Below are 27,454 nucleotides of genomic sequence, written 5' to 3' on the forward strand. Positions count from 1 at the left end.
TATTAAGCCCCCACACAGTTCAGCAATTTTATTTTATTTCATTTTTTTCACTAAAAACTCTCCTCAGTTGATCCAGATTCATTTCTGTCTTATTCCAAAAAATATATATTTTCTGCTTTTGATCCATGTGTCCCACAGACAGTTTACAAGATGTTTACTGTTTGCAATTGCTCTTCCTCCTTCCCTTCCTTCCGACTCCCTCCGTCTCTCAATCTCCTCTCTCGCACACATCCACACACTCTCTGTCTCTCTCTGTCTCTCTCTGTCTCTCTCTGTCTCTCTCTGTCTCTCTCTCTCTCTCTCTCTCTCTCTCTCTCTCTCTCTCTCTGGACGCTCGTTTTCCCTCTGCCAGGCGCCCTGCAGATAGAGCTGAGCGAGGAGTCGGACCAGGGGAAGTACGAGTGCGTGGCCACCAACAGCGACGGGACGCGCTACTCCACCCCGGCCAATCTCTACGTCAGAGGTAAGGGGCGGAGTAGGGGGGGATAACTACTAAACTGGCATCCAGAACCCCAGCGCCTGATGTCATATCATGAAGCGCTTGAAACTGAACTTTCACATTGGTATTAGATCTTGTGTATTACTCAATGGGGAAAAAACCTATTCAAGGTTCATATTCCCCAAGCTTTTTAAAACCTGACAACGCCGCTGAATAAAAGTATTTCATTGGGGCATTTTTTTATAGACCATTGCCATAAACCAGAACGAGACCCGAAATGAGGCGAGCACTTTATCTCCATTGTGGGGGAGGTGGGGGGAGGCAAGACGTTTCACCCCACCACCCTCCCCTCTTAGCCTTTAGACCCCAAATCATCGTCTGCTTCAAGTCTCGCGTCTCTCTCTCTCTCTCTCTCTCTCTCTCTCTCTTTTCCGAAATCCGACAGGCACATTTCACCTCCCGAAGCGTTATGCCTTTCGCCCCATGTCTTCGCCCCACACACACACACACACACACACACGCATTACACACCAATGTTTCCCACCAAATCTATGAGACGCTTCAGCTCCCGCAGCCTTTTTCGCAGCAGAAATAAAAGGCACTTTCGCGGAGCAGCGCACTCCTTCTGAATCCGGCGTGGCTTCCAGGGATGACAAAGACCCACACTTACATGCATGCACGCACGCGCACACACACACACACACACACACACACATGGTACACTTAAAATACACACCCGACGACCACTGAGTCAGCAGTGTGAGTCAAAACAGTGCTGGCAGTGGGCCGGGGAAATCACGGCGGGCTCCCCTGCGAAGGTTTGACAGTCTATCTATGGAGACAGTCAGCCATAGAGGCCCCGTGATCCCACACACTTTCTAACCTTTCATTTTCTCTCTCTCTCTCTCTCTCTCTCTCTCTCACTCTCTCGCTCTCACTCTCTCGCTCTCTCTGTTTTAAATTTCCTCTCGGCTGTTTACTCTCTCTCTGTCCCTCAAAGTCTATCTCCGTGCCTCTTCTCCTTCCCCCCCTCGCTGTCCTCTCCTCTGATATATTCTTGTCTTCTCTTCCCTCCTCCTCCTTCTCTTCCCGCCGCGCTCTGTCCTCCCTCCCTCTCCAGAGCTGCGAGAAGGTTGGTACAGTATAACAGCAGTGTGTGGATTTTCTCTTTTTGGACGTTTTCTTTTTTCTCTGTTCCATCCTTCCTCTCCCGAGCATTTCATTTCTTTTTTTTCTTCCGTTCAGTTGCCATTGTGTGGTTTGTTCCATACCCCCTCTACTTTTTTTTAAAATCTTCTGATCTGTGCGTGCATGTGCGTGTTTGCTGTGAGTGTTGACCTCGTTGTTGTCCTGTTTTTTTTTTTTCTCAGGATATCTTTTGTGTTGCAGTTCATAAAATATTCACCAGAGCACACCCTAAAAACACACCATGAATAAAACAGTTTGATATCACCGGCGGCCATGTTGAGTCGCCTCTGTGGCGATTCGGAAAGGCTATAGAAATGCAATGCTGATCTTTTGCTTTCAGAGCTTTGAAAGTTAAAACCTGTGTCGTATAAAGCCACCAAACTTAACCGTAAGCCATCCCACATATCCTGTAAATATAAGGGATGTGAAAAACTCTGATTTTTCATGGTCGAATAATCGGTGGGTGGTATAGTCGATTATTCGTGTCAAATATATACCTACACTTAAGTCAGAGCCCTAATCGAGTGATCAAATGACTGAATAATCAAATAATTGGACCCATTATTAGTAAACATAAAACCAAATATTACCATAATAAAATATAAAACATTGAAAATGTCCCCAGTGCGTCGGGTGCCGCCACGGTTCTCCATCCCGCCGGCCGACAGCGAGATCATGCCGGGGGGCAACGTGAACATCACGTGCGTGGCGGTGGGCTCGCCCATGCCCTACGTCAAGTGGATGCTGGGGGCGGAGGACCTGACGCCCGAGGACGACATGCCCATCGGACGCAACGTGCTGGAGCTGACCGACGTGCGCCAGTCCAACAACTACACCTGCGTGGCCATGTCCACGCTGGGCGTGATCGAGGCTGTGGCACAGATCATCGTGAAAGGTAGGTGGACCTTTGACTTTCATACCTTTCAGCCTTTTGCCTTTTTGGAGAAAAGGAGAAAATGGATCCCATTTGATTTTCTCACGCTCTCGCCTCACTCATTTATTTCCCTTTCTGATTTCCTTCGTCTCTTCCACTCTCTCTCTTCCTAATCTCGCTCTCCCTCAGCCCTTCCCAAGGCCCCGGGCACCCCGGTGGTGACAGAAAGAACTGCGACCAGCATCACCCTCACCTGGGACTCCGGCAACCCCGAACCAGTGTCCTATTACATCATTCAGGTGGGTTTAAAAGCACCCAGGTGCCCTCCATCACAGGAAATCAATATGAGTACCACTATTCAACTCCAATCTAACGACTCTCCAAGGACACCTTACAGAATGACCAGTACCAAGTACCAGTCTCTCCCTGCAGAACTTGGAGAGCCACTTGGCCAACATTCAACCTTAAACATTCCACCTTCAAGCTTTTTGATCTGGATTCTTTCCTCCTCTCCAGCACCGTTCCAAAGGCTCAGAGGACCCCTATAAGGAGATCGACGGCATCGCCACGACGCGCTACAGCGTGGGCGGCCTCAGCCCCTACTCCCATTATGATTTTCGAGTGGCCGCCGTCAACACCATCGGCCAAGGCCCGTCCAGCGAGTTGGTGGAGGCCCGCACGGCCGAGCAGGCCCCGTCCTCTCCTCCTCGACAGGTAAATGGACAGCAGAGGCTTTTTTTTCCAGAATTAGGCTGTAAACTATTTTTGGTATAGAATAACATGCAGCATACAGCGAGTTGTGTATACGCCCATTATTATGTTTTTTGGATATGTGTTTCCACTGCTTTCGAATTATATAGTTTTCATTTGCACTTCCCATAGTTGGAGTTTTGCAATTTTTTTTTCAGAATAATTTTGAATAACCATACAAAATAATGCTTAGAGATGCAAATTTATGTGTAACCATTGTTTCGCGACGGTTCCTGGAAAACAAATTACAATTAGATCTGGCCTTCAGAACTTGATGGTGAGTAATGAGTTATAATGAATAAGTGCCCTTAATTATTATAAACTCCCGCACAAAACTCTGTCACAATTTAATGTGAGAGCACTCTCAACCATCACTTTGTCAACCCATTTTAATCAGAAAAATTCTTAAAATACAAAAGAAAAAAAATATATACAATGTATATATATATACTAAATATATTGAGCAATGATTGAGTTAATTTTCTTCATCTCGACACAGTTTTGACAGACTTCTGTGCCGTTCCACCTCTAGGTCAGAGGTCGTATGCTGAGCACCACCACAGCTATAATCCACTGGGACGAGCCAGAGGAGGCTAACGGACAGGTGGTGGGCTACAGGGTCTACTACACCGCTGACAACACACTGCCAGTCAACCAGGTGGGTGAGATTGGTGTACATGTGTGTGTTAAAGCCTTTGTTTTCACCACTGGTCACTCAGTTACTATGTTGTCTGGATATTTTTTTGTTGTGTGTGTGTGTGTGTGTGTGTGTGTGTGTGTGTGTGTGTGTGTGTGTGTGTGTGTGTGTGTGTGTGTGTGTGTGTGTGTGTGTGTGTGTGTGTTCGTTGCGTTGTCCAGTGGGAGAAGCAGATGGTGCGCAGCGCAAACTTCATCACCATCCAGAGTCTGACCCCAAACAAGACCTACTACATCAGGGTTCTGGCCTTTACCTCTGTCGGGGACGGACCCCTGTCCCAGGACCTGCAGATTATCGCCAAGACTGGAGGTAGGGGTGTGTGTGTGTGTGTGTGTGTGTGTGTGTGTGTGTGTGTGTGTGTGTGTGTGATGCATCCTTATCTCTATTGTATTTCTTTCTAGTCCCATCACAGCCATCAGATTTTAAGGGCGAGGCCAAATCAGAGACCAGCATCCTGCTCTCCTGGGTGGCCCCGCCCCAGAGCGGCCCCGACAACCAGATCAGCGGATATGAATTGGTCTATCGAAGAGCTGATGATACAGAGGAGGTACAGAGAGCGCAAAAAGAAAGGAGAGTAGATTGGCATGCTGGACTATTGAGTCGATGGATGGATGGATGGATGGATAGATGGGTGGATGGATGATGGATGGAAGGATGGATGATAGATGGATAGGTCCTTAGAGTGTCTGGATAGAATCGATTGATTCCGTTCCCACCAAGCATGATGTGTGGACCTTTGGTCCAATGGTTAGATTGGATGGACGGACGGATGGATGGGTGGGTGGGTGGGTGGGTGGATGGGTTATTCTAGTAACTGGATAGAATCGATTGGATTGGTTGGATTGTTTCAATGATTAATCGATGGATGCGGGTCGCATGGTGTTTGGACCGATGGATGGGTCATTAGTAGAGGTGCACTGATCGATCAGCTGGTGACTGGAATCGGCCACTTTTCAGCTTGATCGGCCATGACCGGTGACTGTCATGTGACCGATCAGTGTCAAATATATACTATTCTGTGCCGGTCAAATGCGCCCAGGACAGTGCTCATGTACTTGTACACGTGAAAATGCTCCGATACTCCAACCCGATACCAACGTAATGTAGCATAGTTGCATAGTTGACACTCAAAGGGGGAGAAAGAAGTAGAGAAAGAAAGAAGATTTGATGAATTATTAATCTATCGCCTGACAATATTCCAAAATTGTGTGGACTGCATATCTATCGCTGTCCGCAAATTGCAATCAGTACATCTCGAGTCATTGGAGGCAATAGAGTGTAGATTGAATAAATTGGATGGTTAAATGACAAATGGATGGATGGGTGCCTGGATTCATGGATGGATGGAAGGATGGATGCTAGATGGATGGATGGGTCATTAAAGGGTCTGTATAGAATTGATTGGATGGTTCAATGGTGAAAGGATAGATGGGGAGATATGGGTGCATGACTTATGGACCAATGGTGTAATGGACAGAATGATGGATGGATAGAATTTCAGTGTTTTTCTTCTCTCTCTCTGACACACCCTTCTTATTCCCGCTGCCTGACGTTAGAAGAAGGTGAGCTTTGAGCCCACCACCTCCTACCTGTTGAAGAACCTGAAGCCGTTCTCCACCTACAACTTCCAGCTGGCCGCCAGGAGCAAACACGGCATCGGAGCGTACACCAACGAGGTGTCCATAGACACCCCTCAGACACGTAAGTCTGTGCGTGTGTGCGTGCGTGTGCGTGCGTGCGCGTGCGCGTGCGTGCGCGTGCGTGCGCGTGCGTGCGCGTGCGTGCGTGTGTGTGTGTGTGTGTGAGAGAGAGAGGGAGAGAGGGAGAGAGAGAGCAATTAAGGGGTAATTTTCCAAAACGCAGAAAAATAAAAATACATCTAAAATTATTCCGAAAAAAAAAAAAAGATCTCACATCACAACACTCTGCTTGTATAAATAGTATTTGCCAAAACACTGGAATGTGTGAAGGTGTTTCTTTTTTTTTTTTCTGCGTTGATCAAAATTGCCCCAGCGTGAACCCAGACCTTGAACACACCTCAGATTCAGACTTCCTAGCACTAAATATAGCACTGAATTGATCAACTGCCGATTGACAGCTCAACCTTTATGGTCATTTGACACGATTCTGAGGTCTGTTGACGATAAGAAAGAAGGTGAGCAGGCAAACGCTTGTAGTTAGAGATGGGAGCCGCGTCGTGGATCTAACTGAGGATTGGGTAGGCTTTGAGGACAGTGGAGTAAGTTGTGGACAGGTATGTTTTGTGTTTAATATATCGCCTAGTCAAGTGTTTTTTGTGTCGCACCAATCTTTTTAACTCATCGCTCGTTTTCATGGGTCAACATTTCTCTCAGGAGGAGGTTGACACCCGCCATCCAGTTTGCTTGTCCAGTCACGCTTTGTAGCCACAGGGTCATTTTCTTTAGGGCTTCGGGGCTCTCCAGTGTTTTGTTTTCATTTTATGTCTTTGTTTTCTGTTCTGTCTCTTTGTCTGCTCACTTTCATTCCCATTCCCACACTGATAAAAACCTGACCCTCACAACCTCACCTCTCCAACCATCATCGGCGGTTTGCACACACAAAACCGACCGCATTCACCCCAAAAACATCCCCTACTTCCTCAAAATCGGCCAATCAGTTCCTTCAGCGCCTCCGCAGGAGGTCATGTGCACCAGCCCGAGTTCTACCAGCGTCCTGGTAAGTTGGGCTCCACCGCCGATTGAGTTCCACAACGGGGTGATCACAGGATACTCCATCCAGTACTCCACCACGGAGGGCAACAAAACTTCAAAACGAGTCGACGGAATTCCACCGGGAAGCTCGTCGTACCTACTGGAGAACCTGGACAAATGGACGGAGTACGGCGTAACGGTGCGGGCGCTTACACTAGCCGGAGAGGGACCGGAAAGTTTACAGCTGCTTATCCGCACAGAGGAAGATGGTACGTTCCCCACAAAAACAACAACCCCCCCGTGCCCGTTGCACAGCGCCACTAACAATGGCCTCCACTGACCCTCTAACCCAGCGCTAGCACGATCAGAGCCTCCCAAACTAACCGCAAGCCGCTCCTCCTGGCCACTAAAGGGCAGTGTGTCTTCCCAAGACCAGATCAAGCGCTAACCCCCGACGGGATTGTGAATTCCCCGGAAAAAAAAAAAAAAAAGAAATTCCGTGCTGAATCCCCCGCCCCCCCGCTACTGTTTCAACCTCAGAAGTCTGGAAACCCCGCACCCCCCGCTGCGCCCTCGCTGCCGCTTTGTCTTGTTCTCAACAAACCTCTTGTTGCTTTTCTTTTTTTTACCTCAAGCGGCCGCTTTTCCCCCCTCTTTTTTACCAACATCCCCCCCCACCCCACGTTTTCCCCCGTTCTCCTCTCCGTTTGAGAGAAGGGTACATTAGATTAGCTCCTCTAAGTGGCTTCCTGTGAATAATACGCCCGACTCGTAATACCTGGACCGACCCCTCGGCTTGAAAAGCTTTCATGTACAATGAGCGTTGTAATAGGCCGTGGTAAGATGAAGCCGACACTCTGTTTGGCCTTTCAAGTCTCCCTCCCACTACGGGCAGATTTCACAATATGATTTAACTCCCTGCACTATTGCGTTGGAGTTACGTTCAACGTTTATCTAAATGAGGAATACTCCTCGCCGTCTTGTGAGGAGTGTTTGTCTTTAGGTCAACCAGGCGGGAAGAGGTGGCTTGAGTTTTTCTCAGGTTTTTTTTCGGGATGAAATGTAGTTCTCGGCAGCTGGAAGGAGTGTTTTTTTCTTACAATAGTATTTTCTCTTTGACTACCTGCCACTGTTTATCTCCCCCGGGCAACAAATCCTTTTCTATCTGCCATTCTTATCTTTCTCTGCAATCACTTCTTATCTTCCTGCTGCTTTTTTTTCCTCCATGTTTTTTCCTCAAGCACTCATTTTTTTCCCGCAATTTTGACATTTTTTGCCAGACACCAGGGCAGCTTTGAGACTTTTTTTTTTTTTTTTTTTTTTTCCGAGTGGTTATTTTAAAATCTGTCCATCTTGAGAAACTTTTTTTTTTGAACTGCCCCTAAAACAAATCAATTTTTGATAAACAAATTTTTTTCCCCTAAAGACACCCCACCCCCATGAGTGTCTGTCGCACCCTGCGACCATTGACCTCTATCCCACAATGCATTTCTAGTTCCCAGCGGTCCCCCGCGAGGGGTTGAGGCGGAGACCGTGAATGCCTCGGCCGTTAGGGTGAAGTGGCGCGCCCCGGCGCCAGAACGCCAGCATGGCCAGGTCCGAGGCTACCAGGTCCACTTCGTGAGGATGAACTATGGGGAACCTCAGGGACAGCCCCTCATCAAGGACATCCTTATTGAGGATGCCCAGGTAACTATATACCCTATTGCACCCAAATATAACTGTCCTGCCTAACACATGACATGTCCAACCACTCAGAAACGTTACCATTGGTCCTTAATGTGGACCTAGTACTCCCTACTAGGAGAGGGGTTTATGGACCCAACTCACAATACAATACGAAATGACAAATAATAGTCACAACACAATATACCACAGTTTTCCATCGATATGTGCATTGATAGATAAATTGCTTCCCTGTAATGCTTGGACTCATAGAGAAAATCTGCCTCTAATTCAACTTGTGTTAACCAAGTGTTGATAACTCCATGTATCTGATTATAGGGGTGAATGGAGAATAATTAGAGGTCTTTTAACCATCACTGCAATCCTTTAAGGCTCCTCCACTTACTCAGCAGTTAGCACAAACTACTTTTTTCTGCTCAATGACGGCATACACCAATCAGCCATAACATTAAAACCACTGACAGGAGAAGTAAATAAGATTGCTCATCTCATTCCAATGGCACCTGTGAAGGGGTACAATATATAAGGCAGCAAGTGAACAGTCAGTCCTTGAAGTTGATGTGTTGGTCAGAGCTGTTTTGGCGGCACAAGGGGGAGCTACACAATATTAGTGGTTATTAGTGCTTTTTTTAATGTTGTGGCTGACTGGTGTATATCATCATAGTTTTATATTGCAAACTTTCGGGGCTGGCTATGTTGTCCCATCCCTACTGATCTCTGTTAGATTTTGGGTTAAACAGCGATGGTTCAAAGTCTAGATTGAAAACTGTATTCAAATCACTTCAAATAGGTGTGTTAGACAGATTACTGCCCAAAGAAGTAGGGAACCATTTTTGGGTGTGCAATTCTGGTACATTTTGTCCAGTCTATAGTTTTGGGGGTTCAGATGCCCTGTGTAGAAGGAGTAACTGGTTGCCATGGTGATTCGGGTGGTGTACCTCCGACCCAGTCACGGTTCCAAGGCGCCCATTGTGATAAATACTGAAAGGTGTCTGCAACCGAAGCCTTGTCACTAAATTACTTATCTTTCCTTTGGCGGATCAATACCATAACAAACAAAAGAAAATAACCAGTGGTGTCTGGGCCGACATCCTCTATGTCTCTCCTGACAAATGCGACATTTCTCACATTGGTATTTAAAGATTACCCCATTGTTTTCTCTTTCCTTTTAATCTTATACAAATTAAAGTCAGAATATGAGGGTGTATTTTATCCATTGCCTGATGCTGTTAAGCGCACTGTGCCTTTGTGGTCTGGCTGCGTACAGTAAAAAATATTAAAAGTTAAATTGAAAGAATGGAAAATATGGATGAAAATTAATTTTGCCGACCGCAACTTAATTTAGTGCATTTGCTTTTCTCTTTATTTTTGCCGCTCAGTGGGAATACGATGACTCAACTCAATATGTAAGTAAACCTTTCCTTTTAAACTTATTATTGAACAATAATAACCATGGCGCTCAGAGACGGGATGAGTCATATTTATTATAGTCATATTATGAGCTTGTGGTGTGAATCTCTGGAACTGTGGCCAGAGCATAAAATCCTGTAGGAGCTTGTTTCAGCATTTTCTTGTGTGTTTCCCGGTATTTATTAATAAAAGTGCTGCGAACATACCCAGCAACGACGAGTCATCTGCGTAGTTGTGGCATTGTTGTTTTGTTAAAAATGTACTGCAAAATGTGGTCTGTGTTCGGACTGAATGGTTTTGAGGAAAATCAAATTGCAATATGAAATTATGATCATGATTAATCGTTCAGTCTTAGTCTGCATTAGTGGTAAGAGGTATGCACTGAAACATAGTCGCCCATAGTCGCCTTATCACGAGCATTAAGCTCATGGTTCTTTCAGAGTCCTTAAAGAGGGCGCATTTTGGACTTCTGTCTAGGTTTTCGCGTGGGCGAAAATCGGAGCATTTTTTCTAATCCCTACCGATCCAAAATGATTTTCCCATATCCAACAAAAGTAAAGTCGGCTTAAATTTGCACCGTGTATCATTTGATGATGGCGATTGGTTCGTCGATGTTTTCGACAAATCGAAGCTCTGTTCACGTCTGTTGACCTTTGCAAAACAAAAGACTATGTCCCTTGTGCTGCTGTTTTCCATTGTAGCACCGTAGAGTTGACCGTGCTTGTGTTTGGCATTCTGCAGGAGGTGGTTCTGGGAGACCTGAAGGCAGACACTTCTTATTCTGTGTCCGTTGGGGCTTACACGGCTAAGGGAGATGGCTCGCGCAGCAAGCCTCAAACCGTCTGCACTGCCCTGCCATGTAGGTGTCTCTGGAATACACATAGACTAATTAGTCATTCATCTTTTATAGGGCTGTAACTGGTTCCTTCATTTGTAAGCTGTAAACTTTATGAAACAACCAAAGTTCCAAGCAACAGAAATAATCTCAATGTGTATTTGTGCTCAAGGTAAAAATAATGTGCTTGAGTATATAAGTAATTGTGTTCTCATTGACTCATTGTTGCTCCCGTTCCCTCCACTCTCGTTTGCCCTCTACACATCGCCACCAGTGCCGGAAAAGCCCAAGCTGATGGTTAGTGCCAGTGACTCAGGGACGGCCCTTCTGCAGTGGTATCCTCCGCCCAACCCACCCACGCCCCTCCTGGGCTACCGCCTCACCTTTGGACGCAACGATGTCCTCCCCTTCACCGTGGTGGAGTTTCCCACCAAGGAGAACCGCTACACCGCCCAGGACATCCACAAGGGCGCCAACTATGTCTTCCGCCTCTCCTCCCGTAACAAAATGGGCTACGGGGAGGAGGCCGTCAAGGAGATGACGACTCCGGAAGATGCACCCACGGGATACCCGGAGAACATTGTCTCAGAGGAGGCCTTTGCCTCCTCCATGCTACTGGCTTGGAAGTCTGTGCCACTCGTTGAGCAAAACGGGAAAATTGTCAAGTACTCTGTGTTGTACAAGGATATAAACAGCCGAGGGAATGCCTCGGAGTTGGTGGTGGAGGCCCCGGGGTCCAGTGTGTTGCTGGAGGGCCTAAGTGCCGACACAGTGTATGATGTGAGGGTGTGTGCCTTTACGGCTGTGGGGCCCGGGCCCTACAGCCCCGGTGTCCAGGTTCGGACACAGCAGCTGGACCAAGGTAGAACACACAAACTCCCAACACGTTCATGTGTAAAATTATCCACACAAACATTCCATCATCATTGCTTACACGCAAAGTTAATGAAATCATCCGTTGCGTTTGTTCTGGTGTTTTCACTGTCCTCGCGCCGAGCATATACGTCATGTGGGGCACATGCGCCCTCAAACGTCCAGACCTCCACTAGAGTCTGTCTTTTCACCCTAACCCCCCCCCTCACCCCCACCCCAACTCCCTTCCCTAAACCAAGGTAAGAGAACAGTCAAGGACAAGCTCTTCTATCCAGTCAGTCTACCTGCCTGTAGATTGGACCAGCATTAGAATAGCCCTCCACTAGTTTTAGACTGGTGCTAGCGGAGTCTGCACAGGTAAGAGGGTTCTGCGGTGACAAACGGGCCATTGAAATCCTATTTTTGTGTCGTTTGTTTGTTTGCGGTTTAGTGTTTGCGACAAACTTCAGGGTGAAGGCTGCCATGAAGAACTCTGTCCTACTGTCGTGGGAGATCCGAGACAAGAACCCATCCCAGCCCTTTACAGTGAGTTATCTGTCATGGTCTGTGTCTGTTATCTGTCAGTCTGTTGGTTTCTAACCCTAACCCTCCACTGTCCAGATCCTCTACGGTAAGGGCCAGTCTGTGGAAGTGGACGGCAAGCAGAACCAGAAGCTGATCACGGGCCTGGATCCCGACACCCAGTACTCCTTCCTGCTCACCAACCGGGCCAACAGTGCCGGGGGGCTCCAGCACCGCGTCACCACCACCACAGCCCCAGACATCCTGAAAACCAAGCCCACGCTGGTGGACAAGACCAATGCTGACGGCATGGTGACGGTGCAGCTGCCCACCGTCCAGACCTCCAGTAAAGTCAGGTAGGAATGGATGGACCGTTGAATGCATGGATGGACAGATTGATGGACTGGCAGTTGGACAATTTGAACATAGCACAGCATAACGTACTACTTTACGGCTGAATGGATGAAGGGATGGACAGGCGGATGCATAGATGGATGGATAATGGGTATATGGAGGGATTGATCAATATACAGGTGCTTGGGTTGATGATAAATTATTGGATGCATAGATGGATGGTTGAATGAATGAACGGATGAACAGACAGATGGATGGACAGATGGACGGATGGATGGATGGATGGATGTGTGGTTGAATGGATGAATGGACAGATGGCAGAATCATGTTTTTGAAGCAAAATACCCACAACAGATAGATGAAGTGAAGTGGAAAGAGAGAGAGAGAGATATCGAGCGGTGTTGTGTTATTTATAGTGGAAAAGCGCTCCTTGTTAGTTCTCCCATATCGCTCTTATCAGAAAGGATTTTCTGCAACTAGGCCCAATCAACTCTGACAACTTCTACTTTGGGCTAAAACGAAAAGCCCCACTTAGATCGATTGCACCCCTAAGTGGTCATTCCCAAATCAGAGCCGGGGCCCAATTTTCTTACATTTCTGCATGTTTTTAATGATTTAATTCTTACTCTGGTTCCTGCTTTTGTGTGAGTCGGCCAATCAAAAAATCAAAAAATAAAGAACAAAAAAAGGGGAAATGTTGGTTATTCTGGACCACTCTTCCAGAGCATCTTTTTTCCGCGAAAAGCAGAAAATCCTCTCCAGACGCTCTTCTGGGCAGAGTTGTGTTGTCAGGTCTCCCTGTGGACTGAACGCAAAAGACTCAGCTCCGGTGTCTTGTTTTTGTCGCACAAAAGCCTCCATCCTCATCATCCCCTCTGCCCTCCACTCCGTTGTGTTGCCAGGGGTTACTACGTGGTGGTGGTGCCGCTGAAGAAGCAGAGAGGTGGGAAGTTCCTCAACCCCTGGGAGGATCCGGACCAGATGAATCTGGATGAGGTATGGTTAAAAATGAAATAAATAAATAAATGACAAATAGAAAAAAAAGGTAATATTTTCAAAATAGACAAAAGGAAAAATAGGAACAAAATTTTTTAATATAATGTAATACAATATTAATGAATGAATTCATGTGTTCATTAACTAATTAATTAATTAATTAATTGCTACGTTAGAAATGATATAAATATAATAATAATAATAATAATAATAATATGATGATGATGATGATGATGATGATGATGATGATAAAATTGGATCTGTCTGCAGGTCCTTAATAATTATTAAAATTTCTCAAATGTTTAAATTTCAACATGGACCTTAAAAATCCCCCCCCAAAAATTGAGGACATAAACATTTATTTATCCATATTTTGTTTTTTGTCAGAACCAGTCAAATTCTCCTGCATTGGAGTCAATATTTCAGAATTTATAAAACCTTAAACCTTAACCTATGTAAGTCTTAAATTTAACTCTGACACCCTGAATAAGATATTCTAACGCAAAACAGATGGTGGCGGTAAAGATCACAACACAAGCTCTCTGATATTATAAAAATTTGATGAAGGTGTCGTAATCAATAATAAATGTATAATCACAATTATATAAATGTGTCGGAAAAATTGAGCTGATGACAAAAGACAGCTATGATTCACACTCTCAACAAAGTAAGACAACATCTATTGTGGAGGTTTGGGGACATGAGGCAGATGCGGGCAACTGAAAACAGTATTTATTCTCTCTCACTCTCTCTCTCTCTCTCCCTGGGTGAGTCAGTCCATTATGTGAAACAGCGCTCTATTATTTTGTGCCCTGGTGCTTCTCTGTTCCATAAGGTGCTCTCTCATGCGCTTTCCAACGTCTGTGTCCCACTTCTGTGTCTTTATCACTGTCGTCGCCGTGTTGACCCGGAGCCCCGTTGCTAATCATGTGCGGGAAATTCGTTTCCATAAAGTTTTCGCCGGTAGTCATGGACTGGGGGGGAAACGTGGCAGTGGAGGCAGATTGCAGGCTGCAGTGAGAGGAGCAGAGATTTGCACTTAAAGCAACGGATGCGTCGTTTGCCCAACGACTAAGCACAAATGGGAATAATTTACACAGAGAATTTCAGCTATTTGTTGGGGTTAGGGTTAGGGGATCCTCCTAGAGTAACCCAAACCCTAATCTCGGATCCCTGCAGTCGTCTTCCAAAAGGACTTCTGGGGGGAAGCCCCATCCGAGTTTGTGCCAGAAACCAGAGATTGAGTCTAAGTTTTAAGCCCACCCTGTTTCCGGAGCGTATCGTGCCGAACAGAAACTCTTTCCCGTGTGACAAGATGGAGTTCACAGATGAGGATTTTTTTTGTGTGTATTTCTGCAGTGGCAGATGGTGGTAATTTTCTGGCAGCAGGGGCGCCAGAAAATGACTGTTAAAAAAACAGTAAATTACTCTCAATTTAAAAACATAGATAAACTGTAAAAGAACAGTTATTGTCTTTACCATAATTAATGTTTTACTGTAATTTTACAAGAAATCTCCTTATAAATACATAAAATATTTTACTTTTAACATATATCAGTTGTTAGAATAGAGTCATACACCTCTGAAAAACAGAATAGCTTTAGTATAAATAATTACTATTTTTATTCCAAAAAAGCACCGTAAATCTAAGACCATTTACATAACAAACACAAAGGAACACGTGATTTTACTTTGCAAATGCCCACATGGGCATTTGCACAATTAACTGTCAGGAGTTTTGTGAAAAAAATCTGTCAGAAAAAATGTTTTTAATTCACAATAGCACATTAATTAACTGCCAAAATAAATGCATTTTCTTTCTCTATAAATGCACTCTAAGAAATAAAACGTAACATTTACATAATTTAGTTATGTCAACCTGTTCCACGAAACTAGGTTGAATAAATGAGATAAAGATTAGAAAAGTAATTACTACATGCTTTTAAGCAAATCTCACCAAACCGTCTTAATTAAATACTCATACATCATACAGTAATGCTGAATTTACTTAACGCAATTATGTTGAATTTACAGGATACGAATGAGTTGTATTCATGTAGGATTTTATTGATTGTACTTAACAGGACTTATGAATATGAGTTATTCAAATAAATACCACTTAATTTAAATAAATACAACTTAAGTCAATTCACTTCACCTGATTTTAATAAAAAGAAAACACAAACACAGTGAGTCATGTGCCAAACAAACACGGGCCAAAAGCCTGTGTTTGTTTGTTTTAGTCATTTACTGACTTTTTTTTAACAACCTTGCAACAAAGTGAGAAATCTCAAGGGTAAGCAAAACTGTATACTATTTGGTCCTTAGCACTTTACCCTTAACGTTCAATAAATTAAAGAGAAAATACAATAAAAAGACAAATGTACAAATAATGACTTCCGCCAAAAATGACAATACTTTTGGTTCCATGGGGACCCCGCCCCCACCCTTTGATTTACTTTACCACAAGAGGAAAAAAAGCCATATCAAATGTTATAATGCTCAAGATAATAAACAACCACACAACTTTGCAAATACTAGCAACTCCCATCACACAGCTGCACCAGTTATTTCTATGATCAACAGCTTCCGAGTGTTTTAACTGCAGTCCACGCACACCTCCAGTGGTTGCTCTGCTGCTGGCCAAGTGGTCTCCTGGGGGAGGGACGGTGTGCTGGAGGTTATACACTCCCTGTGAGCTCTGCTCCTTCACGTCAGATAACATAGAGTCCCAAGACCATTTTCTGTATTTTCTCCTTGTGTCAAAATCGACATCCTCAAAATGGGATTTGAACACGGTATTATTGACAATTTCTTTAAGAGGACTATCATTCATTTTCAGTATCAATTAATCTTACTTTGAATTCATCTCATTTTGTCAATCGATTGTCTATTTAGTGTCACACAATAGTAAAAGATACTCATAACAATTTCCCAAAGTGTCGTCTTGAGGTGTTTTATCCATCTAATAGTCCAAAACCCAAAGATGCTTAATTACCATGATATAAAACAGAAAGTAGCAAATCCTTATATTTGAGAAGCTGGAACTAAATAATTGTTTGGCATTTTGGTTGAAAAATGACTTTAACATTATTACCAAAATAGTTTCCAATTACTTAAAGAAGAAAGTAATCGTTTCAAGATTCAAGAGGTTTATTCGTCACTTGCATATACATACTTTCATACATATATGCAGTGAAATGTGATGCAACGCACCCGGTGATAACACACAATATGCCCTAGGAAAAATTTATTTCGAATAGACCAACTAACTGACTCCTAAAATATAATACAGTAAGTTGAATACTTGAATAAAGTAAAAATATATAGAATAAAATAAAATACAATAAAATAAAATTAGATCAAATGGAATAGATAGAGGGAATATGCTTATGTATATCTAATAGGCAATTATGTATATACAGATATGTGCATTAAGTGGCATGTGAATAAAGTGAGGTAGTGCTTGGGATAATACAGCACAGTATACAACAGTACGGCGCAGCAATACGGCATCACGAACAACCCTGAACAGTGACACAGTCGTTTCAGCTTTTAATTAGAAAACTGGAAGATTTCAACTTGCATTGTCATCATTGGCCAAATCAGATCAGCACAACATGCAAATACACTTGATGTTAAGTGATAACAGTTCTTACAAATGTTTGTCCTCAAATGTTTTATGGTCACTTTTCATCTCAAAGTTCTCATGGTTGGCCTGGTTCCAGTCTTAAAACTCTTTATATATGGATTTTCTGAAACGTCAGCGGAGTGAATGAATGGGAAATTCACTTCCGGAAACCTTTTCTAAAAGGATTTTTGGTCCATGGCGGTCGATGGTCAGCCAGGTCACGTTTCAGTTGGTCAGGTTGTTTCCAGTCGGGACTCGTTCCATGTAACGCATGCCAACAGATCCCCGCCCCCAGCAACACGATTGGTTGAAATATACAGTAAGCAAAAGAAAGTGAAACGCCCGTTTGCGCACAGTACGCACGCAGTCTGATTTGTGACACTACTCTAACCCCTTCCCCTCCTCATTCACCTAGTATACAATTCTCTATTTCAGTTGTTTATTTATTTTTTAAATTTATTCATTTTTTGTTCATTTTTATTGGTTTATTTAAATAGATACATGTCTTTTTTATATTGCCATATATACTGTAGATGTAAAAACATGAATATATAAATGAAACTATGAATGAAAGATATAAAAAAAACAAAAAACATAACCATGACGATTTGGTGTGCTGAAAACACATATTCCTCACCCTGGTGCAGAACATTTTACTGGTTAACGATTTAGCCAGAAATTACATAGGCACCTTATTCTTTCCACTCTTTCACTGTCTGCTTCATTCTCTTCATCCTCCATCCTTCTCTCCCTCACTTCTGTCCGGTCGCCCCCCAGCTGCTGAAGGAGATCAACCGGACCAGCGTGAGCCGGGCGCTGCGGGTGCGGCGGCAGGCGGGCCAGGCGGACCCTCAAGCCTACGTCACGGCCCACTTCAAGACGCTGCCGCTGGCGTTCACCCTGGGCGACGGCCGTAACCACGGCGACTTCCGAAACCGCCCACTGCAGAACGGCCAGGAGTACGTGTTCTTCGTGCTGGCACTGCTCGACCTGTCCGAGAACGTGAGTGAAGAAAAAAAATCGATTATCTATTTATATTTGAGTTATTTGTATGAAATTTGAGAGCTCTCTAAACTTCGATAATAATTCATTGGTATGGTATGGTGAAATGATATGTATATAATAGAGATGGCATTGATGCGAATCGCATTATCTGTATCGGACCGATACTGTACCAGCAAAAAATTCTGGATAAGATAATTTAATTCAATTTCAGATCAATTTTTGTTTTAAATGAACACAATTTGCACAGATTTACCCATTAAGTGATATTTCTGCTGAAGCTGTTTTACAGACAATGAGCATATGAAAGTTTAGATAGCTTTTTTAGCTTGAAAAAAAATAAAGAATAGACATGCTTCACAGAATGACATTCAAACCACTTCATTTGAATATAAATTTCAGCGTTTGGGCTTCTGTCTACCCATCAGCCAGTGCGGTAAACATTTCCGTAGAACAAAACCAAACACATTTTTAGAAAGGTCTCATCTTGTAGGAAATGGAACATGGAAATGTTTACCGCACTGGCTGATGGGTACACAGGAGTGCAAACGCTGATATTTATATCCAGTTTAATTGTATCTATTAATTTAATTTATACTGAGGGTATGACCCTATATCCCTATTCTCGCCACACATTGAATTGAACAGACCATTCAGAGAAAAAACGAAAGAACTATCCAGATTTTATTTTGTGATAGTCAGAACGAAATTTAAACCTATGCATTTGAAATTTGAATACATCCATGCCCCCCCACCTCCCCACGGTGGCATATGTTCGTCAGGTTAGTTTTAGTTTTAGTGTGGGTATCTGCGCCTCCCTAATTTCCACATGCCACCCTTTCTTAAATCAAATAAAATCTCCCTAGCCAAATGAATTGGTTTAAAAAAAAAAAATTTGTAGCATGAAAAAATCTCCCAATTTAACTGAATTGGTTAGAATTTTGTTCAATGTGTAGCATGAAAAAAGTAGGACAATCATACTCAATAGATAAATATTCGTGACAGAAGCATAAAAAAGCGTGAGACAGGGTTGGTACGTAAGTTAGAAGTTATTACTATGTAATTATTAAGTTATTACAGTGTCTACAATGTTATTTTAGTTTTATTTACATGTTGTCATGTTGTTGGCGATGTATTTCTGTAAGGTAGTGTTTGTCTTAACTGTTTGAACATGGTTCTTTTAGACGGCCATCTTAAGCAAAGCCAAGCAAAACATTAAAAAATATATCGGATTGATATCATTATCGGCATATACTCGAGATTTCAGTATCGAAAAAGAAAAAGTGATATGGTGCCATCTATATTATACAGCAAAACTCTCAATCAGCCATTGAGACATACAGTATATAGATATATATGTCTCAATGGCATATTTGATTTTTTTCCATGAAAGCACAAAGATTTGTGACTATAACTTCTTCTCCCTCCAGACCATGTACTCCACCAGCCCCTACTCGGACCCCGTCACCTCTTCGGACGTGGACCCCCAGCCCATAGTGGATGAGGAGGAAGGGCTGCTGTGGGTGGTGGGGCCCGTGCTGGCCGTCATCTTCATCGTCTGCATCGTCATCGCCATCCTTCTCTTCAAGAGGTAAGGAGGGGAGTCTGTGAAGGGGGATGGAAAGGATGCAGGCACTAGGTGAGGTAATCTCAAAGAAAACGACCAAACCGACACTAGAAGATTGTATTATTATCGCGTGCGAGGTGGATCTGGATGAGCTTTCTAATCCTTTGTTGTTGCGGGTTTGGAACGCTAACCTTATTCCTTCTCTATCTCTTTTTATCTCTTTTTATCTGCTCCGGTCTTTTGTTTGGGATCCAGCAAACCCGACAGGTAAACAAGCACCCATTTGCACTTTTTATTCACTAGTCCCTTGAAAAAGTAGAAGCAGAAAAGCCTTTTGCGACTACAGGGCTTCCAGGGATAATAATAACAAAATGGATCCCCATAACCTGCAGTATTAACACATGACTTTAGCTTTAACTTCACCGCCATGATGTGTTCTTTATATTGTTTGTTTGTTTGTTGTGTTGTCATGGTTCCAGGAAAAGGGCGGAGGCCGAGGGCAGGAAGACCAGTTTCCCCTGCAGCAAGGCCATGTCCTCCCACCATCCCACCGACCCCGTGGAGCTGCGCAGGATCAACTTCCAAACCCCAGGTAGGAAAACACACACACACACACACGAAAATATATACACATAAATATATACACATATTTAACTGGCGGTCCGGGGACCAAATGTGACAATACTTTACCCTACTCAAAGTGGAAATCAATGTAGATTGCCCCTTTGAGTCGGATAAGTCAGCAAGTCAGGCCTATATTAGAGGCAGGCTTTTATATCAAATTCTCTCTGTTAAATACATTTGATCATATTTTAGTATGAATTTTAAATCAAACCTCCGCCTGGGTGCCATGCCATGCAAACACATGTATGGTGAAAAAAGAGAGTTCGTAGCTACTCTAAAATTCGCACTTGTGGTGGTAGCCGATGGCAGAATTACAGTTTTCTGACATTCCCTTGAACGCAGCACTTGCGTTGGAGCGCTGGAGAGCGAAGAGCGCTCAGAGAGAGGCATTGGCCCCAAGAAGCGAGCTGCAATCTCCGCTTTGTTTGGAGAAAAGATTGCTCTGATGGAGCTGCAGAGCTGTTCCCCGTGCGGAGCTCCAGAGTTCCGATTAATTTTACCCAGTCTGTATTTAATGCAGTATATATATACATATACTGTTTATGTTTGGTGTTTTTGGTAATTTACCCTGAGTGTGATTAATCCTGATGTTTCCCTTTTTCAGCCTACCGTGTTTCAGTGTACCGTGGTTATCGGCGTCTGTCAAGTTAGTTGGCCTTAGTCCGAGTCTCTTTCTTTCTTTCTTTCTTTCTCTCTCTTTCTCTCTGTGTTTATATATATATATAAATATATATATTTCTCTCTCTTTCTCTCTCTCTCTCCTTCCTCCACTAGCAGACTGATCAGGCTTACTAACCAGGTCCATCCCATCCCATATCGCCTCCAAGTGACACCACAATAACCACGCCAGCCTAACAAAACAACAAAATAATTAAGCGGCTTCCAAACCAAAACATTTTGCCATGCTTAAATCTTTTAACCGCCTGTGTCACGGTTCTTTTTTTATCCGCCCGGCCACTCTGAGAAACGTGTTATCGTGCTTCAGCAACTTCCAGAACAGTCGTTGTTCTGACCCCGCGCCCCAGGGGGGGAGAAAGACGGTCACTTAACACGAAACATTTTTTCCATTCATCGCTTCCTCCACCGACCGAAAAACCGACGCCTAAACGCCTCCTATGAGAATCCTAACTCCTAACCACTGTTGGTTTTCTTACCTTCAGTTGAACACGTATCAAATTGTCCTCCCTTTTTTCTTCTTTTCTCTTTTTTTTCGTCTATTTCTGTGCTCGGCAGGCATGGCAAGTCACCCTCCTGTCCCCATCTCGGAGCTGACGGATCACATCGAGCGCCTGAAGGCGAACGACAACCTCAAGTTCTCCCAGGAGTACGAGGTACGACGGCAGAATCTTCTTTCCTTTAGAATGTCATTAAACAGGAAGCCTGTGATCAGGCTTTGATGGGCTGTTTTGTTTTCGCCTTGAAAAGCGGTTGCCATTTTTTTGGTGGGGTAGTTATTTATTTATGTATTTCATTAATTTATTAAATTTTATTAAAAAATAGTAACAATAAATAAAAACCTTTTTAATATAATTATTTAAAAATATATACGGTATATTTTTTGGGGTAAAAAATATTAAACAATGGCCTTTTTTATAGTTTTTATTATTATTGTTATTTATTTATTTTGAGTTGTTATGACCGGAATGCTTTTTTAGGGAGGTGAAGGTGCATTATGTCAATTAACATGTATTGATATTTTGATATACAATCTGTTTGAAACACCACTTCAAATATCTCATTTCACCTCTCGTCATCATGCGGTTAGGTATATGAAAAAAGTCTAACATCGTTCCTCTTTGAACAGCCGATTGTCGGGGAAATTGATACCGCCATCTTGGAGCGAGAGAGTTTGCTTACAGCCGCGATCGCTATCGAGAAAGGGAATTTGCAGAGGAGAAACAGGGATGGCAAGAAGGAGTTAGGGGGCCTCTCTGTGAAAAGAAAAGAAAAGGGAATCGTTTCTGATTAAATTCCTTAAACCGGTGTGGAAACAATCCCAAATGGGTGAAACGTCCTCTTCTCGGAAATAACGACGTTCCAGAGCTGGTGCTTTCGGACCTAAATAGGCTCCACCGAAAACAGCAGATCAGTCCAAGATCAGCCCCCCCACCCCTCCCGAACATTCTGGCTTTGTAGCGCAATAAACAGCAGCGGCCCTAATACAATGAGCTCCACGGAGAGCTGTTAAGGGAGGACGAGGTGGAGGAGGAGGAGGAGGAGGAGGAGGAGGAGAAAAAAAAGTTGTGTCACAAGAGGAAAATATGTTTACACCCATGGCCCCTGGGTAGAGAACTCTGACCAGACTGAGCGCTCTAATTGGCCACCAGAAGATAGAGAGAGAAGCCGAGACATGGCGCTAAAAAGAGCAGCACAACAGAGGGGAGGAATGTTTTGCAGGGAACGGATCACCAGAGAGAGCGGGTGAAGGAGAGAGGAGAAGAGAAGCCACATGTAATTGTGGTGTGGAGTTCGAAACCACCCTATCGCGCCGCACATTCTCTCTGCATGACTGTGTGCTTTGTTCGGTCCTCAGCCCCCTTAACAAGGGAGCGAGGGATGGATGGAGGGAGAGAGAGGGGGGGAGAGAGAGACCAGCAATGATTGCGGTGTAATAATTAGACACACATGATGGCCAGTGAAAATAAAAGCCCACGCATTCACTCACTCACTCACTCGCTCACACACACACGCACACACTCATCCAATCCCCACCCCCCGCTATTTCGCTCTCCAAGCTCCAACCATAATTATGTATCGTAAAATATTCAGAATTGCTAAATTGCTCTGGTTTTCTCTCGGTGTCCCTCTCCGTTGACGGCCCCGTAATGACCTCATGTCTGCCCGGGCCCGGCTCACAGCCGTGCTTACACTGTAATTACCCTCCAGGAGCTTAATGTGTTGGTGTAACACCACCGTCCTCGCCGCTCCCGGAGGAATTTCTCACATTTTTATCACCTTTTGCTGGGCTTCTTTTTTTCTCCGGCCGTATCATTTTTTCCGTCCCTTTAAAGGTTCCAACTGAAAAATACTTGGCCCTGTTATCTGTCGAGTTGTTTCTCGGGCCCTAATTGTGTTGTTTTGCCATGGCGGACAGATTGGACGACGCCTGTAAGCTCACTTGAAGGGTAGGGCCCCTGCCTCGCCTGTTTCAAGAGCCAGCGCCGCGCTAACCTTGGGGCACATTTAAAGCACGAACAAACATCAATGCCCGGCTTAATCTCGCTCTCTTTTAAAAAATGGGCTAATGGGCTTTAAAAAATCTGGCCCCGAATAGTGGGAGAATGGGAATATTCCACAGAAGGCTTTTTTTTTTAAGGTTTTAAAACTGTGGGTCACGGCCCTCTGGTGGGTCACAAGATAGAGCCCTGTGTGTTGCAGGAAAAGCTGCATTGATACCCGGTTACACTGGACAGTGTGTAGGAAAACATCAGGCTCTGAAAGGTAGATAAAAAAATGGTCGAAGTCGGCGCTGGAAGTCCTATGACGTCATACATCGGCCCAATACATGTGGGCCCTGTCACAAAAAAAAAAAAGTCTGGGCGTGAGCATTGGCTGTCATTCAAACTGTGTTCACCCTGCAAGTCCGTCTTCAGCGTTAACAATTATTTCACCGTTATCTCTACTCCGTGGTGCGGCCCGCCGACCATTTAAACTGTTTGTGCGTTCCAGTCGGTGGACCCGGGTCAGCAGTTCACTTGGGAGAACTCCAACCTGGAGGTCAACAAACCAAAGAACCGCTACGCCAACGTGATCGCCTATGACCACTCCCGGGTCATCCTCTCCAGCATCGAGGGTGAGGCTCTGTTTGTCTCTGTTTGTGTGTTACTGTGTGTCTTTAAAAAACAAAGCGCTGTGGCTTCACCCAAATTACAAGCTGCAAAAAAAAAAAAAAAATTGCTTCAAACTTCCAGTTTGCGAAACGTTTCGTGCCGCGGCGACCTGGAAACGCATCCGTGGAAACCAAGTCGCTCTCTTGGCCAGGAGTGCTGTGAAAATGTTTCGTAATTAAAATACATCGGTAATGGAAACTTGTTCATCTCATTCATCAGTTCCAGACGGAATAGCAGCTCTGTGTTCATCAGAACAAGCTCGAGTTTCACAATGAAAGAGAGGACTATTAGTTGCGACTGTACTGTAATGTTCAACTCTTTTTTTTGAGATTCGGTAATTAACAAGTCCCTCAGTAAGGAGCAAAGTCAGAGGAGTGGGATGTGCTCTGACTTGTGAATGGAAGTGTCATGTCCGTCAAAATGATTTATTTTGGTAGAATGCGAAGTGTAAATCAGTCACATTCAATATAAATTATATCAAATGCCGAGACCTTTTTTGCCTTTGACTTCAATTTGATCCTCAGTAATTATTTGCAGTTTTTGAGTGGAAGATTAACTCTCTCACCCACTCCTTTCCCGTAGTGACTCCCGACACATTTAAAAGATTTGTTCGCTATGAACTCATCATTTGCAAGTATTGCATCACCAACTTTAAGTAGGCCATAATAATAAGCTCAGTGTGTATGTGTTTGTGGCGTTCCGTGAAATTTCTCGTGGTTTACAGGATAGTGGTATATTGCGGTGGTAACATTTCATTGTAAAAAAAAGTGTGCCGTGGCAGAACAAAAAGATTGGGAAACACAGCAGACAGAAGACGGCGTCTCTCTTCATGGTGTGCGTTCTGAGGCTCGCTCACCCACCTCTGCTGAGAAAGACCCCAGGCGAGGTTTGGAGAGGAGGGGGAGGCAGTGGGAGGCCAAGCCCAGAAAGATGAGCCTTATCTGGGCAGAGCATGTGTGAGCAGCCCCTCCACCCCCGCCTGTCCTGGAGCCCTGACTGCCTGACTGCCTGGCACTTCCACAGCTCGCGAAACTCACACTCGAGCATGTCCAAAGTTTCATATAGAGGCACACATACACATACACATGTGTATATGCAGCGCACATAAACTGCAACACTCTTTTACTTAAGCGGGTAAAATGTGTAGACAAACACACACACACACAGGCACAAGTGCAAACACAAATACTCTGCCACTCCAACTTTCTTGCACACACATTTTTACGTGCACACACACTAACATGCTCTTACTGCCAAGCCTGCACAGCGGAGGGAAATTAGAAGTCTTTGTGTGTGTGTGAGTGTGTGTGTGTGTGTGTGTGTGTGTGTGTGTGTGTGTGTGTGTGTGTGTGTGTGTGTGTGTGTTTATCTGCAAACGGCACAGTGCTTTCCTCGAACTCCCGTGCAATTAAGTTGCAGCACTTCAAAGCTTTTAGTCAAGCTGTCTTTTAAAGACTGGGCTTGATAAACATATGTCAGCAGCTCTCCCAACGTCTGTTCACAGCCCATTTGAAACACCCCTCTGTCATTTAAGCATGTGGTATTTCTGCGTGTGTGTGTGTGTGTCTATAATGGATGGTCAGTCCTGGGGGTTGTTCAGGGTTATTTTGTGCAGATGTGCTTGTTACACCAGCTGCTAAAGGAGACGTCTTTGCTCCCAGGAGACTCCCCTTGTTGGTTGCTTTGTGATCATTTACCTCCATGTATGTTAATATAAACTACTCCCCAAATACTTAAGGGTGGTTAGTGTTCCACTTTGGCAGAATCGGGTCACAGCTCACACATTTTAAGAGTGTGTGTGTGTGTGTGTGTGTGTGTGTGTGTGTGTGTGTGTGTGTGTGTGTGTGTGTGTGTGTGTGTGTGTGTGTGTGTGTGTGTGTGTGTGTGTGTGTGTGTGTGTGTGTGTGTGTACAGGAGCGTCTGTGTGTGCATTTGCATGTTTTGAGCTGTGACTCAGTGATTTTTGAGGATTATAGTATTAGTCCTCAGATGAGCAGGACTGATCCGAAATCACACACACCCACTGGCGCACACACACACACACACACACACACACAATCCCTTCGTGGACATGCAGTGTCAGCTGAGTCTTACACTTAGACGGCCTTACAGTCATATTGCCATTCAAAGCGACACGTCCGGAGTAGACTCAGATTAGGCCCATGATCATTTTAGCATGTATTATAAAACAAGACGGCTGAACAATCTAACACCAGGGCCCCGGGAAAACATTAAGCCTCCCGCCGCAACCTCAAATGATCCTCGCGCTTTATTGCCGGGACATAAACCTGCTTTAATGGCAATAGATTTCTGAATAATCCCGAACAGATTCTAATTCACGGTGAATCAGAACTGGAATCGTCTCCATCTGCCCGGTGACTTACGAGCATAAGGGAGCATCGACATTTGATTAATTCTGAGATATATTCTCTTTTCTCCTTCAACCCCCGCCCCCCGGCTCAATGAAGGTGTCCCGGGCAGTGACTACATCAATGCCAACTACATCGACGGCTACCGGCGTCAGAACGCCTACATTGCCACGCAGGGCTCACTGCCCGAGACCTTCTGCGACTTCTGGAGGCTGGTCTGGGAGCAGCACACGGCCAACATCATCATGATGACCAAGCTGGAGGAGAAATCACGGGTGAGACACATAAGGACAGAATGGGGGAGAGAGAGGGAGGGGGCGTTGGAATGGGCTGTCCATCACAGGAGGGGATAGAGGGATCGGTTAAGTAGTAGGTCTTGATTAGAATTGGATAGGATAGTAGGATGGAATAGCACAGGGAAGGTCATCGTAGCATTGGATACTTTCACTTAGTATCACTGAGTACATTAATGAAAGTTTGTCTTCGGTTTCTTTCTATTCTTAAAATGGCTCCTGTCCAATAGCGAATCCCCTGGCTGACTGGTCAAGTCTACTAATGCTAGTCAGGGAGCACTGCATGCGATCCATTGACTTCAGATGACCATCTATTCACATCATGAGATGGATATAGCACAGGGTACGGTACCTCATGGTGATATCAGAGCACGAGGCAGGACACCACCAGACAGTGCTGGACAAGAGTGGACAAATCTGGTCTGCTTGGATCGAGCAGGGCAGGACATGTCGGGTTAGGATTCAACGGGGCGGATGGGAAGACGCCAGAAGGGGAAAAGGGCACACATTAGCACATTAGAGCAAAGTATGGATGAGTAAATTACATTAGTGTATGAGTATATTATGGAGTATTTGGATGGAGGATAAACCCTATAGAGTATTATAGAATCCACTAGAATAGAGTAGAATCCAATTGAATAGAAGAACTGGCTGGTATGGGCTTATATTGGCAGCTGAACTGCGTGGTAATGAATTAGATAGCCGTTTTGCTGCGAGGCATAAGACCGGTTAACAGAATTTACATTTCAGTGAATATTCAATGCAATGAAAATGTGATGTCGGAATGAAATGTTCAAGTACTGCTGGAGGTATGAATCATGATTAAGCGCTAACCACATAACCAATTATATCTCAGAGGCCTA

General features: G+C 44.3%; 1 protein-coding gene across 1 annotated transcript in view; it reads left to right on the forward strand.

The window, feature by feature from the left end:
* Positions 1-27,454, forward strand: part of ptprdb (protein tyrosine phosphatase receptor type Db) — a 67,808-nt gene that overhangs the window by 30,101 nt on the left and 10,253 nt on the right. The window contains exons 6-29 of the mRNA XM_079998562.1: positions 353-475; positions 2,253-2,522; positions 2,691-2,800; positions 3,018-3,215; positions 3,784-3,909; positions 4,110-4,257; positions 4,350-4,495; positions 5,505-5,649; positions 6,587-6,889; positions 8,116-8,309; positions 9,686-9,712; positions 10,458-10,575; positions 10,826-11,413; positions 11,855-11,949; positions 12,025-12,281; positions 13,182-13,275; positions 17,684-17,908; positions 19,339-19,499; positions 19,731-19,742; positions 19,955-20,067; positions 20,704-20,745; positions 21,333-21,430; positions 23,769-23,892; positions 26,398-26,573. Of these exons, the coding sequence (XP_079854688.1) occupies positions 353-475; positions 2,253-2,522; positions 2,691-2,800; positions 3,018-3,215; positions 3,784-3,909; positions 4,110-4,257; positions 4,350-4,495; positions 5,505-5,649; positions 6,587-6,889; positions 8,116-8,309; positions 9,686-9,712; positions 10,458-10,575; positions 10,826-11,413; positions 11,855-11,949; positions 12,025-12,281; positions 13,182-13,275; positions 17,684-17,908; positions 19,339-19,499; positions 19,731-19,742; positions 19,955-20,067; positions 20,704-20,745; positions 21,333-21,430; positions 23,769-23,892; positions 26,398-26,573 (3,893 nt within the window). The remainder of the gene's footprint in view (positions 1-352; positions 476-2,252; positions 2,523-2,690; positions 2,801-3,017; positions 3,216-3,783; positions 3,910-4,109; positions 4,258-4,349; positions 4,496-5,504; positions 5,650-6,586; positions 6,890-8,115; positions 8,310-9,685; positions 9,713-10,457; positions 10,576-10,825; positions 11,414-11,854; positions 11,950-12,024; positions 12,282-13,181; positions 13,276-17,683; positions 17,909-19,338; positions 19,500-19,730; positions 19,743-19,954; positions 20,068-20,703; positions 20,746-21,332; positions 21,431-23,768; positions 23,893-26,397; positions 26,574-27,454) is intronic.

This window comes from Zeus faber (assembly GCF_960531495.2).
Source record: "Zeus faber genome assembly, chromosome: 4".
Classification (NCBI taxonomy): Eukaryota; Metazoa; Chordata; class Actinopteri; order Zeiformes; family Zeidae; genus Zeus; species Zeus faber.